This window comes from Chamaea fasciata, unplaced genomic scaffold, assembly GCF_029207755.1.
Source record: "Chamaea fasciata isolate MVZ Bird 193981 ecotype frontalis unplaced genomic scaffold, bChaFas1.0.hap1 SCAF_8, whole genome shotgun sequence".
Lineage (NCBI taxonomy): Eukaryota > Metazoa > Chordata > Aves > Passeriformes > Sylviidae > Chamaea > Chamaea fasciata.
This window is the reverse complement of record NW_027094093.1, coordinates 10,594,711-10,612,501: the sequence shown is the minus strand read 5'-3', so window position 1 is coordinate 10,612,501 and position 17,791 is coordinate 10,594,711. Positions and strand designations below refer to the sequence as shown.

Here is a 17,791-nt window from a genome sequence, read left to right as displayed (position 1 = left end):
GGACCTTTTGGGGAGTGTCAGAGGGACCTCACTGAGGTCTCCTGCTGCTCTCCCTTCAGCTCCTGGCAGTCCCTTCACTGCAGAGGCTTGCTCAAGCCTGACTTCCCCTTGCTGAATCCATGCTGACTACTACTAGTGAATCACTAGCAGCTCACTTCCTGGAACTGTTTTCCATGTGTCTGGGGTTTATGTAGAAAATGTTGATGTTCCTATTTGTAATGATCTGGTTATGTCTTACTGTACTTAACTGAGGTGATACTTGTTATGTTAAATTCTAGTGTCTTTTCTGAATGGCTCTGTAAGACAGCCTAAATGGAATCTCTGTTATACATATTAACTTCCTGGGGCACCAATGGTACATTTGCTTCATTTTCAAGTAGATGGCTGAAATAGAAAACAACAAAACCCGAAACAAGTGGCCTTTAGAAAGGGAATTGCACTCAAAAGAGGAGGGTAAACTCCTGGTGGCCTGGATAGTGTGTTTCTTCCAATGGCACATTTCATTGACAAAGCTTTTCCATTGTTTGAAATGCACCAATGGGCTTTCTTTTCAGTGAAAGAAACAGTGTATTCACATGTTTGCTTTGGTGTTGCAGCATTAAGTTCAGAAATTATCCAAATATTTACATCTCTTGCAGTATGAACTCTTACCAGGAATGATGCCTATTTTTTACAACACATCAAGAAAACAAACTATTCTGTTTAATTAATTTCTGTTAATTCTTGACAATTTGAAATTTCTGCCTTTGCAAAAGTCCTAAGGAAGGAGGCATCTTTGAGAAATGCATCACAGTGCCTTTAAACTGGGAGTAGACTGAGATAATAGGAAGAAATTCCTGACAGTGAGGATCATGAGGAACTGGAACAGATTGCTGAAAAAAGCTGTGGATGTCCCATCCCTGGAAGTGTTCAAGGCCAGGCTGGATGGGGCTCTGAGCAACCAGGTCTAGTGGAAGTTGTCCTTGCCCATGGCAGAGGGTTGGAACTGGATGGATCTGTAAGGTCCTTCCAACCCAAACCATTATATGGTAATAACTGACCCTCTTCTTACTAGGACAGCCATGCTTGTGCTCTTGCCAAGTGAGGCAAGTTATTTCAAAAAATATTTTGTAAAACTGGGGCAGAACACCAGTGTGCAATTTCTGTTCATTTCACAAACCACTCATCCTGGGCATTAAGAACCTGGCAGCTGACAGGCTTGAAAATACTGCTTTGTCCACTCAGCATTGCAGAAATGAGCAAGATACAGAATGAATCAGAGTGTAGAAAGTCTACCAAATTTAATGGTAATATTACAAAGCTGAATTGCTAAGTCATCTACCCATGAGTAATGTGCTATGAGAGTATGAGGAAACCTTTTAATAATTAAAAGCAGGTACAGGAATTATGTCATTAAAGTTCTTATCTGGTAGCCCATGTAGTGAATAAACAAGGTAGGCATTATTCTTGTTTGCAAGAAGAAAGTTCTTCTGATAATAAAAATACTACATGTGTAAGGGTTTTCTTTAGAACGTTTCTCATATTAGCAATCTGTGTCTTCCTCTGAAGAGTGAGTACAAGCAGGCTATTTCCAGTTTCCTAATCAGACAACAAACCCCAAAATGTGACATTCAAGTAAAAGGACTCCCAGGCCCCGCAGTGGATGGCAGGGTCTGCTTAATGTGCTACTGCTTCTGATAGTTGAAATAGCAGGAGCTCCCTTTGCATGGCTTCCAGCTGGGCTGGTCCATATCATAGCCAGAACAGAGTAGAGCTTGTTTGAATGTCCCTAGGCTAGATTGAGTATGAGGGTATTTCTCATTTCAAAATCAAAACCAGGCTTTGGTGCTGGCTTGGATTTAGAAAATGCACTGGGAATTCCAGGTGATATTGAGCCTTCTACAGCTGGACAAAGCAGAAATACCCTAGTGGTTCTTTGCCTGTGGCATTTTAGTGAAGGGGCTTTTATGTTTAAAACTTCCTATCTAGACTCATAATGCTCTGTGTGCAGTTCACAAGATTGGTTACAGGCCTCGACTGGAGCTCATTTGTAGGGATTTTTCAGCAGGTTAACTCTGTAAAAGGTAGTGCTGCCTTTTATATATTGCTGTGAAAACATATAGAAACCTCATTTAAAATTCACAAACTACTCAACATGGCAAAAGCTGTTTCAGATCCCACAGAAATCCAAACCTGGCTACAGCAACGTGTTAGAAGTTGATTTAGGTTGGTCAAAGCATTGGATTCAGTGGACGAAACACCCACTGACTACCTTTGAAACTGAATTAGATTTTTATTTATATTTTCTTGTATGCTGTAATTTTCCAGGACTGTGGGGGCAGGTTGTTTACATCCTAAGTCATTGTGCACAAGATGAGGCACGTGGAAAACCTTCGGCAGGTGTTGTGGGTTAGCCACCCAAGCCCATTCTATCTCAGCAGCCATCCTTTTGCAAACACAGCTGAGTTCTTTGCATGTTTAGCCGACGCACCTGCCCCCCTGCTTTGCCTAAAGACGAGCCCCGGCACTCACTTATTGACATGGACGGGTTATTTATAAAGGTAAGGAGGACACCGTGCTGCTCAAAGCCACGGTCACCGTGCTTACCTGAAACTGGCCGGCACAGCGGGGGCTGACGCTGTTCCCGCTGGCGGACAGTCGCGGTGCAGTAATGGCACAGCCGCAGATCCTGTGTGGAAGTTTGGTTCCGTCCCCTCAGCCGGGAGCGCTGCCGAGGGAGCCGACTGTCACCGGCACAGCTGCGGCGAGGCCAGCGCGGGCTCAGCAAACCTCAGGGCAGGCTTGCGGCGCCGGGAGCCGCCTCGCTGCGCTGCTGAGCTGGGCCGGTCCCGCTGCACAGCCGGCGCTGAGGGCTCCCACAGCCGCAGCGGGCTTTCTGAGCGGGAAGGTGCGTATCGTTTGGGTTTTGGTTTTGGGTTTTTTTTACTGAACACTCTTTTCTGAGTTAACTTCCCGCCATGGCGGGTTTTATCGCTGCCAGCCCAGCCCTCGCTCGCTGTGGGCAGGGCCTGGCACGCAGCGGAGGCTTCAGTCCCGCTGAAGCGCAGGGCGTTGGCACTCAGCTATCAAACCGCGCTGTTTGTGTGCAGGGTCTCCAAAACAGGGTTGTACAAACGACAGTCCTCCTTAAAGCTGCCCAGATCTCCTTTAATTGGTTTAGCAGTGCAGATTTAAACAGATGCTTTTGGTTTGGGCTGTTGTTCCTGTAGGGTTTCCAGAGAGTGACTCTCCTACAGGCGTCCCTTTGGAAACCACAGAAATGAATTTGCGTACCGAGTCCTCAGCTTGGTGTAAAGTACAAAATATTGTGTCATTGTCTTGGTTTCAGCTGGACTAGAGTTCATTTTCTTCTCAGTGGCTGGCACAGTGCTGTGTTTTGGACTCAGTGTGACAGTTACGTTGATAACACACCGATGTTTTGGTTGTTGCTAGGTAGTGCTTACCCAAATCAAGGCCACTTGAGCTTTATATTTCAGTTTCATTAGGTAAGACTAATGAAACAAAGAGCACGTTCAAAGTTCATAGTCACCTGATCGATTCAGGTGATTTTACCCACGTCAGCTGGAAAGCTGCTGATACATCCGAGTCCATCAGATCCCCACGGGCTGGTCGTGGGGCTGGAGGAGAGTCCTGAGGGAGAAGATAATGTGGTGCAGGGATGCAGTTCCATTCCGCAGACAAAACGGTGCCGGATTCCTCTCGGTGCTTTGCTGCAGCAGCAGGAGGAGCAGCTCCCTCAGTTCGCAGGGAGGGGAATTCCGACCAGGCACAGGGATGACATTCTTTGCAGTGAATGGTGAAGCGGGGGAGAAGTTTACCTGGGGAAGCAGTGGTCTTGGAGAGCTTCAAATCTCTGCTGGACGAGGCTCTGTGCCATCTCTTTGAAAACTTTCAATGCGATTTTAAAAATTAAAAAATGCAATACCTTTCAGTCAGTTTGCAAGAACAATAAAGTGACATCAGGCAAGGTGAAAATAAACGATATGAATTTTAACAAATATCTTTGCATAACTGGTGGATGGAATCATGATTTATTAAGCCCAGCCAGTGATGCAATTCTTCCATTTGAATCTGTCATCAAACTCTGTTTTACAGCTATGACAGCCATTAAAACAAAGTGTTGAAATAAACTGAACTTAGACCTTTGAATCTCAGAGTATTGAACCAAGACTAATGAAGCATCTTCAATCACACACTCGTTCTCACTTAAAATAGTAGTAATGATAGTACTGTTAGTTAAAAGTTATTGAAAGAAAAAATGTTTTATGGTAATGATAGTACTATTATTAAAAGAAAAAACATTTTATAAAAAGTTAATAAAGATTCTAATACTGTTAATTTCATCTTAATTTATTTTGGTTTTTTGGTCCAACTTTTGTGTATGTTTTATTGTGTATAGTGTGTGTTAGTACAGAAGCTGGTGTGTACAACCTGTAAATAAATATACATATATTGAGGGGGTGTGCTCAAAAATTTCTTGCTGATAGGGATGTATGATCAAAAAAATTTGGAGGTCACAGATGCAGAGGAGTATGGTAGCAAGCAGTGTGGCTGGTTCGTAATGTTGGTATTTAGAGAGTAATATGGGTATTTAGTTAGTGATATGGGCATTACCTGGACGTTTTAAGGTGGTTTTTCAGAAAGCACTGTGTTCGTATAGGATGGCTTGGGTTTATTCCTGTGCCCATCTAGTCAGTGTCAGCAGCAGGTAGCAAGTAATTTCTGTAGTGTGGGCAACATGCCAGAAGAATTAAATGGCGTTTTCTGCAGGCTTCTGAGCAGGCAGTGTACTCAAACAGTGAGTATCTCTTGGTTTTCCAGAATTAAATTCAAGCAATTGAATTAGCTATGGAAGACTTGATATCCATTCTCAATACACTAAACTAATCAAAGACCTGAAACCTGAGGTGTAGAGAGCTTGAAATATGCATTTACTTCTTCACAAGAAAACTTTAAAAAGCACTCATTGGCAAGTCGTGTAAAGTCATTTTGCCTTTACAGCCTTTGTTGAATGATCATTTAAAATTTAGCAGATGTGGAGTTTGCAGTTTGGGAACTATAAAATCCCATCTCCTCACTTCACAAATATCACTTCAGTAATCAACCCCCTGCTGTTTCTTTGATGTATTTATGTTTCAGCTCAGCAAAGCACATTCACCCTTGAAATGTGACTTGTCTTTAGTCACTTGCTGTTCAGCAAAGTTCTGATGCATGTGCCTGGTATTAAATGTTTGGAATACAGGTGCGTGCCTCAGTGGTCAGCTGAATTTGGGTCTGAGTGATTTGAACTTTTGCTACAGTGAAGTTGAGTATCAGGCATAATTGCAGCAATTTTTTCAAGCAAAAAGTACAGTGTTTGCTCTATGGGAATATGGTGCCTTTAAGATGCATACATGTTATGCTATAATTTTGTGTTGGAGAATGAACAAATTGCATTTCATCATGGGGAATGTGTAACATTATACTGGCATGAAACCCCTTCTGAGATTTAGACTGCAAGTTTACTGAGCATGGTAATTTGTTCCTGCATGATCCTGAGTTCATGTGTCATCTCAATGATGTGACTGTGGAATACAACAGAAAACAGACTGGCCAGAGAAGTGAACCCAGATAAATAGAAGTAATGTAGAAAACTCCTGGCATGGGCTGTATAAACTTGTCAAAGCCTTCCACATTTCTCCACATGCATTAAGCAATAACAAGGCAAGTTAAACTCCAAGTAGAAGAACTGAGAGGCCACATTCCTCTAACCCAGGTGATTTACAGTCCTGGTTTACAAGAAAGACACTGGGAAAGATGTCCAAAGTTGTGTGTTTAGCACTGTCTCCTTTTGAAGTCTTAAATGTTTTGTCATACATTAACTTGTATTTTGAACCATTCCTAGAAAAGTTTGAGCCTGTCGGTGAAGCAGCCAGCCAGGAACATTCAATTGATAAAGCTTTAATGGAAAGGACTCCTGAGTGGAATTAAATGGAGTTCTTGACTGTAGAGAATCAGGAACCCATATTTTGTCATCTGTAGATGATATTCAGACCACATTGTCAAAATTCAGACTATGACAGGATCTCCTTTCTTTAAACATTATGAAAAGAGATAAAGATAATTTTCCCTAATAGAACATAACCAACTATTGTAAGCAAAGAAGAAATCTCTTCTGCTTAATCTAAAGTGAAGATACTTCAAATGCTTTTGTTTATCCTCCTTAAGCAGCAAGTTAATCTTGTTTTAAAGGGATGAAGTTGTTGTCCCCTGTCAGACACACACTATTTAATCCCCTCAAGCCGATTTTTACTCTTAATTAATGATATGGAAGTTAATGCATTGGAGATGTTCCTAAATATTTTTAACACACTCTGGTACTTAAGACAGCAGATGTATTGTATCAATACCTTTTTTTTAACCAGCTAAAATATATCCAAAGTAGAAATGGAAAGGTTGAAGATTAAGAGAATACTGTCTAAACTTTCTACTTAAAATATAAAGCTACTGAATTGTTTAGCTCTTCAACAGTTAAAAATGTTAGGGCTTATGTAAAGGTGATGAAGAAACTGAAGACAACACAAATTTCAGAGATGTGATGAAAGATTGATATTTTTTCCAAAGCAGAAAATAAATTCAAACATTAAGCATCGTGTTCAAAATTCTATACTTCCATCTTTTAGATGGATAGATTTTAGTAGCATAGATTTTAATCTGGTTTTGTCTCTTTTCTCAATGAAATACTTCCTTCTGAAATCCCCCAAACAGAACCATACTGTGAAAACTCAGAAGCCTTTCCTGGAAAGCTTGGCTATGAATATCTAGCTAATACGGGTACCTCACAACTCCCACTGACCTGCAGAAATGCTCTTTCAGAGTTCATTGCATATCCCTACATGTGCATTCCAGTAAGTATTTCTTCTCTAATTGCTACAATACCATAGAGTAAGAGCTCCTTCCTTGTTTATGTAAAATAGTTAGGTTTGCCTATTTAAAAAGAGTAAACTTGCCATGGTAATGTCATAATTTCAGTTTTCAGAGTGTTTTGATGATTGACAGTGATAATGCAAGGTATTACTTCAAAACCACAAGACTGTTGCTCCAGTCTTTGAGATTCAGGCAATTACACAATGGTTGCTCTTTTAGGAACCTAACGAAGCATGGAGAATTCTGGACTGCTGCCAAAGAGAATTCCAAATTCCTTGTCTTCATTTTGGTGTAAGCAAATTAATTGACCTTCCTAACCTTTCCCTTGGAAACTGCATTTTTTTTCTATCTCTTGGCAGAAGCAAGGTCACCAGGGATGAGGTACCAGAAGCTAAAAGATGAGGGAGGGACTTTTTTTAGATGAAATGGTACATGTTGGGTACAATGATCTGTTGTTTAGAAACTGTGGCTGTGAATAAAGGAAGAAGTTAAATAAGTTCTCACATATTTAATTTAACAAGACTTGATGCAGCCCGTGTATGGGTGTGCTGTTGAGAAAATTGCTGCTATGGTTCCGATGGTGGTGAATGAATTGTATATTTGTACAACAAATGAGTTTATTGTACAAATACCCAATATCTATTTTAACAGCATGCACTTTTGGTAATAATTCCACCTCTATTGCCCAGTAGTATGAGAGTTGTAAAAAACATTTCCTGTTTCTATATGGGAAAGAAGAATATAGGTATTTGTTTTAGGATTATAAATAGCTTTTTTTAAAATACATTTTTTTGCAAATTGCATATGTCAGTTAATTGGGAATAGAGAGAACTGCTATCATCACATCTGTGTGATACTGGTGAGATAGTAAGTGACAAATGGTGGTGGTAAATAATTTTTAAGTGATGCAAAAAAAAAAATCGAGACTACTTAGAACAAATGACAGACTAAAGGACTTTGAATTTTTTGCTTCTTAATCTGTCAACCAAATATTTTCCACATCCACACTTAGAATCTGAAGTCAGAAATAAAATATTACTTAAGTATTGAGTTATTTACTACTTGAAATCTTTTAATTAAAGCCACGTGTTTTTGTTGTCCCATATGCAGGACTTTCTGCTTAGTTTTGGTTCAGTAATTTAGGTTGCTTTCCTGTCTCTCTTCTGTGATCTCAACCTATCCTAGCAAACACAAACAGTGGTCTGGGCTTGGGTGTTTGTCAGAAACAAGATTCCATATTCTGTTAGAGGGAATTAATCCACAAATACTATTACATGCTAAAACATGTCCTGCATTTATTCACTGGTACTCTTTGTTTTTTGGAATCGCCTCACTCAGGAACTCCTGCCACCGACCTTACAAATGATCCAGCTGCAGGAAATAACGTGGCATTTGTTATTGCAGGAAATCATATCAGGTGAAATCTGCTGAAATCTTAAAGCACCTGTTGCACCTGCTGCTGAATATGCAAATTGCCCCAAAGGTCTCAGCAGCCTACTGAAAATGCTTTGCTGGGAGCACCAATTCATGCATCTGAGCCAATGTCCCTCTGTAGGGAATGCAGAGGAAAGCTGCTTTTCATACAGGAGATTCTGGATGAAAGGCTGAAGGTTCAGCTGCTTGGCTTGATTTGGAGCCAGTTTTCAGTTCTGACATCATGCCTCAGATGCCTGAAGGAAAGTGCATCATTCAATACTTGACTGAAAGACTTGATGAAGTCAGTTTTTCAGGTACATACTGCTGTCTTAAGAGTATAGAGTGAATTTCTAGTAGGTACCAAAAAATCTGCTTCTGATAAAACAGTAATCCATTTTCTGTTCCATCTTGGCTTCCTTACTTAGGTTCTTTAAAAACTCTGGTTCCGACAGAGTCAGAGAAACTGGTTGGGAGGGGCCTCTGGAGTTCATCTGACTCCTTTCAAAGAGCGGAAACTTTCAGCACCACTCCATCAGGTCAGGTGATACAGCTTTGTGTATCCAAATTTCAGAAATCTCCAGGAACACAGATTTCTTGCAGATTACCTTCAGAGGCTTTAGGGCTTCTTGGGGATAATTTTTTTCCTGCTGTCCAAGCTGAATCTCCCAAGCAAGGATTTGTACCTGTTACTGGCTACAGTTAAATTCTACCTTAATTTCCACTTGACCAAATGGAGCAAGTCCAGCTCTCCCAAACTCCTTTTCTGCATGCTCTGCAGATTCTGATCCTCATGGAAATACCAGCTACCTTGTGATTCTGGTAATCCTGTTGTATAATTCTAATAATGATTCAAAAAACCTGCCTTCATTCTGAAGATGTTTGCTAATATCGAGGGATTTCTAGTAGGATCTTGCATTTTTAATGTATTTGTAAGTGGGCCTACTAAACTATTTAAAAAAAAAGGCAAGAAATTGAAACATTTGCTGGGTATTTCTGAATATTGTGTGCTGAATGATCCATTTTGATAAAATCATATAATTCAGATATTCAGCCCTACTCAATTAAAAAGTTTTTTTTTTTTTGAATGTGTACGTGCCATCACTGGCAGGGGGGGAAAAAAATTCATCTTTTGTGCAGGAGAGCATAAATGCCAGAAGTCCAACAGTGCCAGGTTGATGTTGGCTAAAGCATCGGGCATCCGTTTCCAGAAGGTGGCACTGTCCTTCCACAAATGCAGTGTCTGAGGTTCGTGGCTTTAAAGGAGGCTCCTCTCCACACTGTATGAACGGTGTTTCTTAAAGCAGAAAGCTAATTTGGCTCTGTTCAGGCTGATTTTTTTTGCATTTATATGACATTGTGTAATAAAATCGCTTTATTTGCTTATTTTTTCATTGCAAATTTGAATGATCATACATTATTCCTTCATTATAAATATCTAATATAAGCAAAGCGTGTTGATGAGGTTTAAATTAGTGATTTAATTTCCACTTCCCATAAATTTTAAGAAAATCTTGGGTACAGAAGTTTTTCTGTCTTCCCAGGGAAGAAAGCAAAAGGGGAAAAAAGGCAAGGAAAAAAAAAAAAAGCAAATGTAAAAAAAATCCCAGGCTATCTATGATTTATTAAAAGTTACATTTAGAAACCAGATTATTGATGGTCTTTTAACAGGGTAGTCAGACTATTTTTGTACACTTGATTTATGTGCTTTTCTCGATACTTTTTTTCCCCTGCAATTGACACTGGCAGTGTCACTGACAAAATAAGTTACAGTGATGTTTTGATTGACTGGGAATGATGCCATTCCCTTTTTTATTTCATACCTTAGTTGTAAATAGGAAACTATGTTGAAGCATAAATTATTTTTTTCCCTAGCTTTTTCTCAAATGAAAGGAAAATACAAGCAGGAAAGAATGCCGTTTATAGACCTGGCAAAACTGCTTTGATCTGCTTTACCAGTTGCAATTATTCCATTTGCTGTTGATAAATCTCCTAAGAAAGGGAACAAACCCCACTTTTCTCTTGAGAATGAAGTTATACAATTGTGCATTATAAACTGTTTTATAAACCTAATTATGAGCTATGCTGGCATGCTGACGTGATTGTCTGTGAGTAGATGAAGTTTCTGCAGTTGGCTGTGCTGTGAGGCAGGAGGCACAAGGTGAATGTGTTTCCTGCACAAAGGAAGGCTGTGATTATTGCAGTTAGGGAGCTGCACCCCATCACCATCGCTTAGATCGGCACCCGGGTCTGGATTTGTCACGGGATGGGAAGGATTTGTGTAACAAAGATTTGAGCAGAGAGTTAAACTAGAGCTGAATGCATATTGCTGGCGTGCATCAAACATTCAGAGCTTTCGGGCTGAAACTGAACTCGGAATTTACTATTCAGTTCTCCAAACTGGAACTGAGAAGGAGTTGTGGGTCCAGTCTGCCTTGGCTCCCCGTGAGGAGTTTGTTTCTGGGCCACTTTTGCACCCCTGGCCGTGCACAGCAGTGCAGCCTCTCCTGAGGTGTCCTTGTCCCTTCGGTGCCCTTGGTGTCCCGAGGTGTCCTTGTCCCCGAGCGACCCCCGCTGCTGCTCGGTGAGGCTGTTCCGCCTCCGCCAGAGCCTTCCCTGACAGCGGAGTCTCCTCTTGTGACGGGCTCTGGCAGAGCTGCTCCTGCCGGGAATAGTTCGGGCACATCTTTGTTCTCTGACGTCCAGCGTTGCTGTCACTGTCAGCGGTCCTTGCAAGCCCTCAGTAGGTTGATTAGGCTGAAATTCTCCCTGTGAATCTGTGTGGAGTTTCTTACGACGGGTTTTCGTTTTATGCTGTAGTTGTTTTGTTCTCAGCCTGGATCTGTGTGTCCTGGCCGCACTGCAGGGGCACCTCGGGGTGGGCTGGCATTCCTGGTGACCTCTGTTTCCATCTCACCTCGGCTGTCCCAGCACCACTCTGGGAATGCACCCTGGTTTGGGTGGGAGAGGAGGTGCCCTGGCAGAACCTGTGTTCCCGGGCTTTGGGAAGTGGAGCAGGGGATTGGTGTTGATCGGTCTCCTTGCCAGGACTTTGCCCTGATGGAACATTTTGTATTGCAGTGTGAGGGGTCTGGATCAGTTCACAATGTCCTGGCATGGAACTGAACTACAATAAATTCAGTCATGGTTTAAGTTCAAGCCCATACTGGAACTAAGTAGAAACATTTGTTTGGTTTGATTTCTTCATTGTAAATCTGCATAATTTCCTACATTTCAGTGTGTCTTTGTTCCCCAACCCCATACTTGGTGAGCAGGATTAAAAACTGTAATGATGGTTAGGCTATAAATGGGTCATAAGGCACATTAAATGCCAGAACCTGATGTTCAGACAACTGTATTTCTTTAAAGGTCTTTTTTGCATTTCTGTTAACTGAGATAACTTTCATCTTATGCAGTAGCTTTTCTAATAATTTACATTAATTTGGAAAACACTAGAAAGAATTTGGAAAGCACTCCATACCTTAATGTATGTTTTGTCATCTGTACAGTGTACAAATACAGGAAACCCAGTATTCAGCAATGTGTCTTGACAAGTGTTATTCATGTGCTGTTGTGAAAAGAAATAAAAATACAATTTCTTGTCTTCATAAAACAAGCAGAACTTTGTTTTGAGAACAAAATTCTTTAAATATGTAATTAGTTAGGAAATGTAGTGTTAGTACTGAAGTGTCAGTGTTGCCTGCGTACAACTTTGCCATAGTAATTCTTATATCTTGTGTATTTATTTATAGCTTTTATATGGAAAGAAGGATTATTCTTTGCATTGAATTGTGATACTTGATTGCTGGTTAAAATGTGTGACTTTGTTGTTGTCACAAAACTACATTTTAAAAAATCCATCAAAATGTTTGAACTGTTCACGTTGCTTAATTGCACGATGCAGTTGAATAGCCAGTGTAAATTGTTGTTGCTCCAACAGAGTGATGGGAGTTGTGCTCCTCGATCAATTGACTCTGTTAGGAAATTATTTTCAGAAGTAATAGTTCACATTTTGAATAATTTCATACAACCTGCCTAACTACTTCTCCAGTGAGCTCTGCGATGAGCAAGGTCAGTAAATTATAAACCTGACCATGTTTTGAGTAAAACAGAAGGTGATATAGAGATTAATTTTTGATTAAGACTTTCTGCAGTGCTGTGTGGTGATTCACTTGAAAAGACAATAGTATTTTTATCTGGAATAATTACTTTTCCAGAGCAGACATGTGCTGACAGTGTAGCAACAGACAAGATGCTGGAAAAACTGAGGAAGTGCAATGAATTTCTGGAAATAATTCTCAAGGGACTAAATGAATACTTCAGAGAAAAAGCATCTGGTTTTCCCCAGATTCTTTTTTTTTTTTTTTTTTTTTTTTTTTAAATCTAATTAGGAACTTCTTGAGGTTTTTTCAAAGGCCAAAGACCTTACTTGATGTGCAAGTATTTAGTAGGGATCTTGTTAAGTAGTATAACCTTTGCTATAAGGAGAGGAACTGGGGTTGGGTCCCCATACACAGACTTGACAGTGTGCAGTGAATGCAGAGCAAAGCCAGCCAAAACTGGAACAGAAACAAAACCCAAAATGCCAGTTCAGTCCCAGAGAAACATCCCTACACTGCAAAGAACAGGATAAGAAATATTGTGAGGAAAAAAACTCTTAAAGGTGTTGGTTTTGTTTGGGTTTTTTTCTAACCACAGAAAACTATTGTATTAAGGTTGTACCTGGTTGCTCTACTCAATTTCCTAAATGTTTGCTATTGCTGGGAAGGTATAAATAATAACTCTGTGTGTACTCGAGGTGGATTAGCTGTTGAAGAGAGAATTCTTGTATATCCTTATTAGTTTATATGTTACAGAGACTGTAATAAAGTTTTACATCTTTAAACTGATCTTCAGTAAATACAGTGGGAAGCATCTTGCAGGGGGTAGTACACAAGAATTATTGCTGAGGATAAACTTTTTTTTTTAATCTAACTTTAAATGGTCTTTTAAGTAAATTGTTCAGATGTTTTTTCTTAATTACATATTCTTAGGTAGTGTTGGAAAGAATAAAATGGAAACAGGAAAAGGACATGGATATTTCCTGTTGCAGGAATTAAGTTGTGTATGCTGTTTTATTTGCAGATAAGCCGGTTGATGTTTTATATTTGGGTTTGTAAAGGAAAACAAGCATCTCAAACCCCTGCTGAGCTACTGGTGAATGAAGGACATTGGACAGGTGACATAGTGAGAAGGAACTATTTAATACAGAGAAATAAAGGTAACATAGTAAAAAATAAGAAATGCAAGAAAACATCATCACGCCTAAGACCAGACCTTCAACTTCTTAACTTCTAATTTTTTTTCCAGCACCAGAGGATTTTCTGGGACAGGATAATAGACAGACTGAGGACATTGTCACCTTGGCGTGAGGAGAGCTGTCTAAGCAGAATTGAGTGACTCTGGGAGCCCTTGTGGAGCTTGATATTTATGCTGGGGATGTTCTTGCATCTCTAGGAAGCAAAAAAGGCAAAGATGAGAGTGACTTTGAATGGTTAAGTCAGCTGGGGTGCTACTGGGAGGTGAGTGATACCTCTCAATCCTATTAGAAGGTAACTTCTGTTCACAGGTTTTCAATTTCTGCTTGCTTGCTCACACAGGGAATGGTTACACTACAGTGAGAATTTCTGCTGATAAGAGAATACCTGGAACAATCATTTTATGGATTGCTAACTAGAATGGCCAGTAGCCAGATGTAAACAGTTTTTAATTAAAATTACTTGCTTCATCTCTGCTGAGTCTCAGAGCATTTGCTGAATTTGCAGGGAATGTTACACACAGAATTTGTTCACTCAGAGATTGCATTTTGGTTTTGTGATGCTGCAGGATAAAGAATGCTATGGGGATGAGAATTTCAGTTAAAGATTTTAATTGACTTATAAGGCACAAATAAAATAATATTGACAATACTTACTGGAAAAATGTGAATGTATTTACTGGATAGTGGGAGGATAAAATGTTTTACATAAATTAGGATAAGATCTCCTGTAATACAAAAGACATTTTATGTGAAATATAAAAACAATAATAAAGAAAAAGTAGGGATCATGCATTAACCATGACTACAATTATTGGTCATGATTGCTTCTGTTTACCATTTAGAAAGTCCATTAGCTTCCTCAATAGCTAGACAAGACAGTTTTACTCTGCAATACTGTTAGTAGGATCTTATTTTAGGTAATGTTTCGTTTAAAAATCAGTGGTTCTGTTTGATACTTTACTATCTATTAATTGATATTTTTTTCTTTATTTGGGTTGAATTGAAATGAGTGTCTCAGCAGCCATACAGTTGTTTCTTAACAACACTGAGCCAAAAAAGTGGGTTTTTTTGGTGTTTTTGTGGGGAGGGGGGTTTGTTTGGGTTTTTTTTAATGGGTCATAACCATGGAGTTTTATGATAATGTAAGTATGTATTAAAAAAAAGTTAAATTTCACTAAAGGGGTGAGGCTATCAGTGTAATTTAACACCAAAAGAGAGGTGAAATTACTGGTGGGATACTTATGCAAAAAACCAATAATACAGATCAATTCATGTAAGATACTTGAGAAGGTGCAGAGCCTTGTTTTCAGCTGTGAATTTTTCTAAGAAGGCATGGAAGCAACATTCTCTTCAGACAGCAACAAAATTAACATCCTCGTAGAGTGTTGCACAAAATTGGGGCATTCTTGAAATGTCCTTGGAGGTTTCTGGTAGACACATCAAGCCCACAGGATATTTTTTGGTAGGCATTGCCTTTGATGCATTGAAGAGAAGTGTGCTTTTGTTTGATGCTGTTTCTAATTTGGAACATCTGGAGCTGCCAGCTGAGCAGTAAATCTGCTCTGGGCACTACGGTCAGTGTGGCCCTTGAAAGCTGAGTCATGGCAGGATTCTTATTCAGCATGCCTTTATTTGAGAAGGTGTTTTGTCACTCAGCTAAAAGATTGGTAACTGCATGCTTGGGGGACTCCTCAGTTTGGGAACAGCTACTAATATTGTAATAGCTACTGTGAGAAAATGATTTTAAAAGGTGGACTTTAAAGGAGAGCTGCAACTTATACCAGTGTGAGAGGGGATTCATTAATTGAGGCTAAACTCATCAAATTCTGCTTCTGCTGGTCCTAGGGACATCTTTAGCTTATTTTCATGCTTGTTTTTGGAATGATGAAGAACATATTTTCAGTACACGTTACATCCAGTATTCTCCTGAGAAAAAAATCCGTATTAAAGAGTGAAATCCTCAAAACTGGAAAATTGATCCTTGGTTGTGAAAAGCTGTTAATATTTTATTTTATTTTGTGTACATAGTTGGCTGGATGTGTGTGTTTAGTGTTACTTAATACATATTATTGTTAGTGTGTTTCTACTGGCACAAATCTATAATGGATTCTAAATGGTGATCAAATTAGTTTGGAAGTATAAACCTTCTTTGCTTTCAATGTGCTATTCCAGTAAAAAAAATGTAGAAACTGTATAAATTAGTATCAGCACAGAAACAAGTGATTAAGTAAAAACCAATTGTCTTCAGATAAGAAGTTATAAAATGGAATATTGCATGAGCTACAGAGTTGCTGAGGTTTCCCTTCATCTTCATGTTCTTTATTTAAAAAAAAAAACAAACAACAAAACAAAAAACCCTGGAGTGAAGGGTGTTTCAGATGTTTAATTTCTTTTTTGTCTTTATTTACAGTCACACAAACATTGCACCCAAAAAGCTAAAGCTTAATCAAGCTCAAAGAAAGTTAAACATTTCAATGGATGGTCTAAGAAAGAAACAAACAAACCTGAGGGAGGTTCAAGATAAATTTGTTGTACTCCAGCAGCCACTGGAATCCAAGAAACAAGAGAAAGTTGACTTGGAAAATCAGGTGTGTGATGGGAATGATGAACTATTGTTCTGCTGATAGCCAGAGAAGTTATTTAAAATTTGTTTCTTTATCACATGGTATTTCCCTTTTAACTGCCACTATGTGGAGCAAGCTGTACTTTACCGATTACAATCTTTCTACTTTGGTGGAATAGGCTGAAAGTTAGAAGTGTGTAAAGGATAGGAAATAAATGCTTTAAAGTAATAGAAAATGTAGATGTTACTAATTTACCAGCTAATCCCCTCTCCTACATCCTCACTCATATCTGCTTTCTTGTGAAGAGAGAAATTTTCAATGATTTTACCAAGAGTTGAGATTAAAACTTTTAGTGTACTAACTTGCAAGTTGAAAATTTATTTCTGCCTCTGTGCTAATGCAGTTTTGAGACTGTTTTGGGTAAATCCTGTTGCTGATTATATGGGCAAAAACTAGGCAACATTTAGAAGATGATTTTTTTAAAGAATTATGGTATATCCTCTTGAGCTTGTTTTAGAAAAATAGAAAAGGAATTTGAAGTAAACTCAACTCTTGTCTGTAGTTAAAGTCAGCTCTTCGTGTGTTTCCTGTGCACTCTGGTAGGGTTTGGAGGTACAAGGGAGGGCTAAACTACACAAGCAGTTAGTTCCTGTGGTAGAAAGCAGCTGCTCTGGTTACCAGGAGAGAGAGGATGGTAACTGCAGCAAGAGTTTCATCATCTTCCTCCTATCCTATCTGAAATGTGTCTGTACTTGATACAGTGAAGAATTCTAAAAGAGATGGGTTTGAACTCCTGTTAAAGCCGATTTTTTGATAGATTATAAACATGCCTGGAAAGATGGCTTAGTTAGAAACTGACAACATAAACGCCAAGTATGGATTTGTAAGGAGCTTTTTTGCAGAAAAGAACATATCTACTTTCATGAGACGGTGAGCTCTTTAAAGGGCTTTTGTTGTTCTTGTAGATGATTTCCTTCACTGTTTATATTTCCTGTATCTCACACAGAGCTATTTCAAATTGCATGTTTTACACTGGTCTTCTTCCTTTACTGGGCTGAAAATGTAACTGAATAGACTTTGGTGTGCTGGTCCTGATAGTAGTTTTTTTGTTCTGTAAAAATTTCCAATAAATAATAAGGTGTTTTCTTTCTATTTGTTGAAATTACTTGAGAAAAAAATCTGCATAGGAAAATAATCCGTGAATGTTTTAAATATTTGTAAAATGTCTCTAAAATGATCTTGTAATGTAATCAGCAGTTTTTTCTGTTCTGACATTGACATTTTTGAATTTGCAACGAGCAGAACAGTTTAATGGTGGCCTTGAGGGTGAGAAAACTCACTGTCATGAGACTGCGTTGGAGCTGGGAATGCAGGATATCAACTTGACTGGAATACACTTGTTCCATCAGCAATTGTAGCTTACCTAGCAGCCTTTGCATCCAGCTGGAGGCAAGTGGTATGTACAGTGATTTTGTCCCTCTAGTTTTTTAATAATCTAAATTTCATCAATTTGTCTTCTGATATAAGTATATTTTCAATTATGTTTTAGTAAAATTAATAAGCGGAACTGAAACTGTTGTTGTAGGCTTTTGAGTTTTGTTTATGAGAC

At 39.1% G+C, this 17,791-nt stretch overlaps 1 protein-coding gene across 1 annotated transcript in view; it reads left to right on the top strand.

Moving 5' to 3' along the window:
• The first annotated feature begins 2,352 nt into the window (after positions 1 to 2,352).
• Positions 2,353 to 17,791, top strand: part of LOC136293059 (uncharacterized) — a 32,463-nt gene continuing 17,024 nt past the window's right edge. Inside the window, exons 1-7 of the mRNA XM_066189314.1 lie at positions 2,353 to 2,384; positions 2,568 to 2,887; positions 6,748 to 6,887; positions 13,444 to 13,579; positions 13,669 to 13,880; positions 16,029 to 16,206; positions 17,485 to 17,638. Of these exons, the coding sequence (XP_066045411.1) occupies positions 2,353 to 2,384; positions 2,568 to 2,887; positions 6,748 to 6,887; positions 13,444 to 13,579; positions 13,669 to 13,730 (690 nt within the window). The 3' untranslated portion in view covers positions 13,731 to 13,880; positions 16,029 to 16,206; positions 17,485 to 17,638. The remainder of the gene's footprint in view (positions 2,385 to 2,567; positions 2,888 to 6,747; positions 6,888 to 13,443; positions 13,580 to 13,668; positions 13,881 to 16,028; positions 16,207 to 17,484; positions 17,639 to 17,791) is intronic.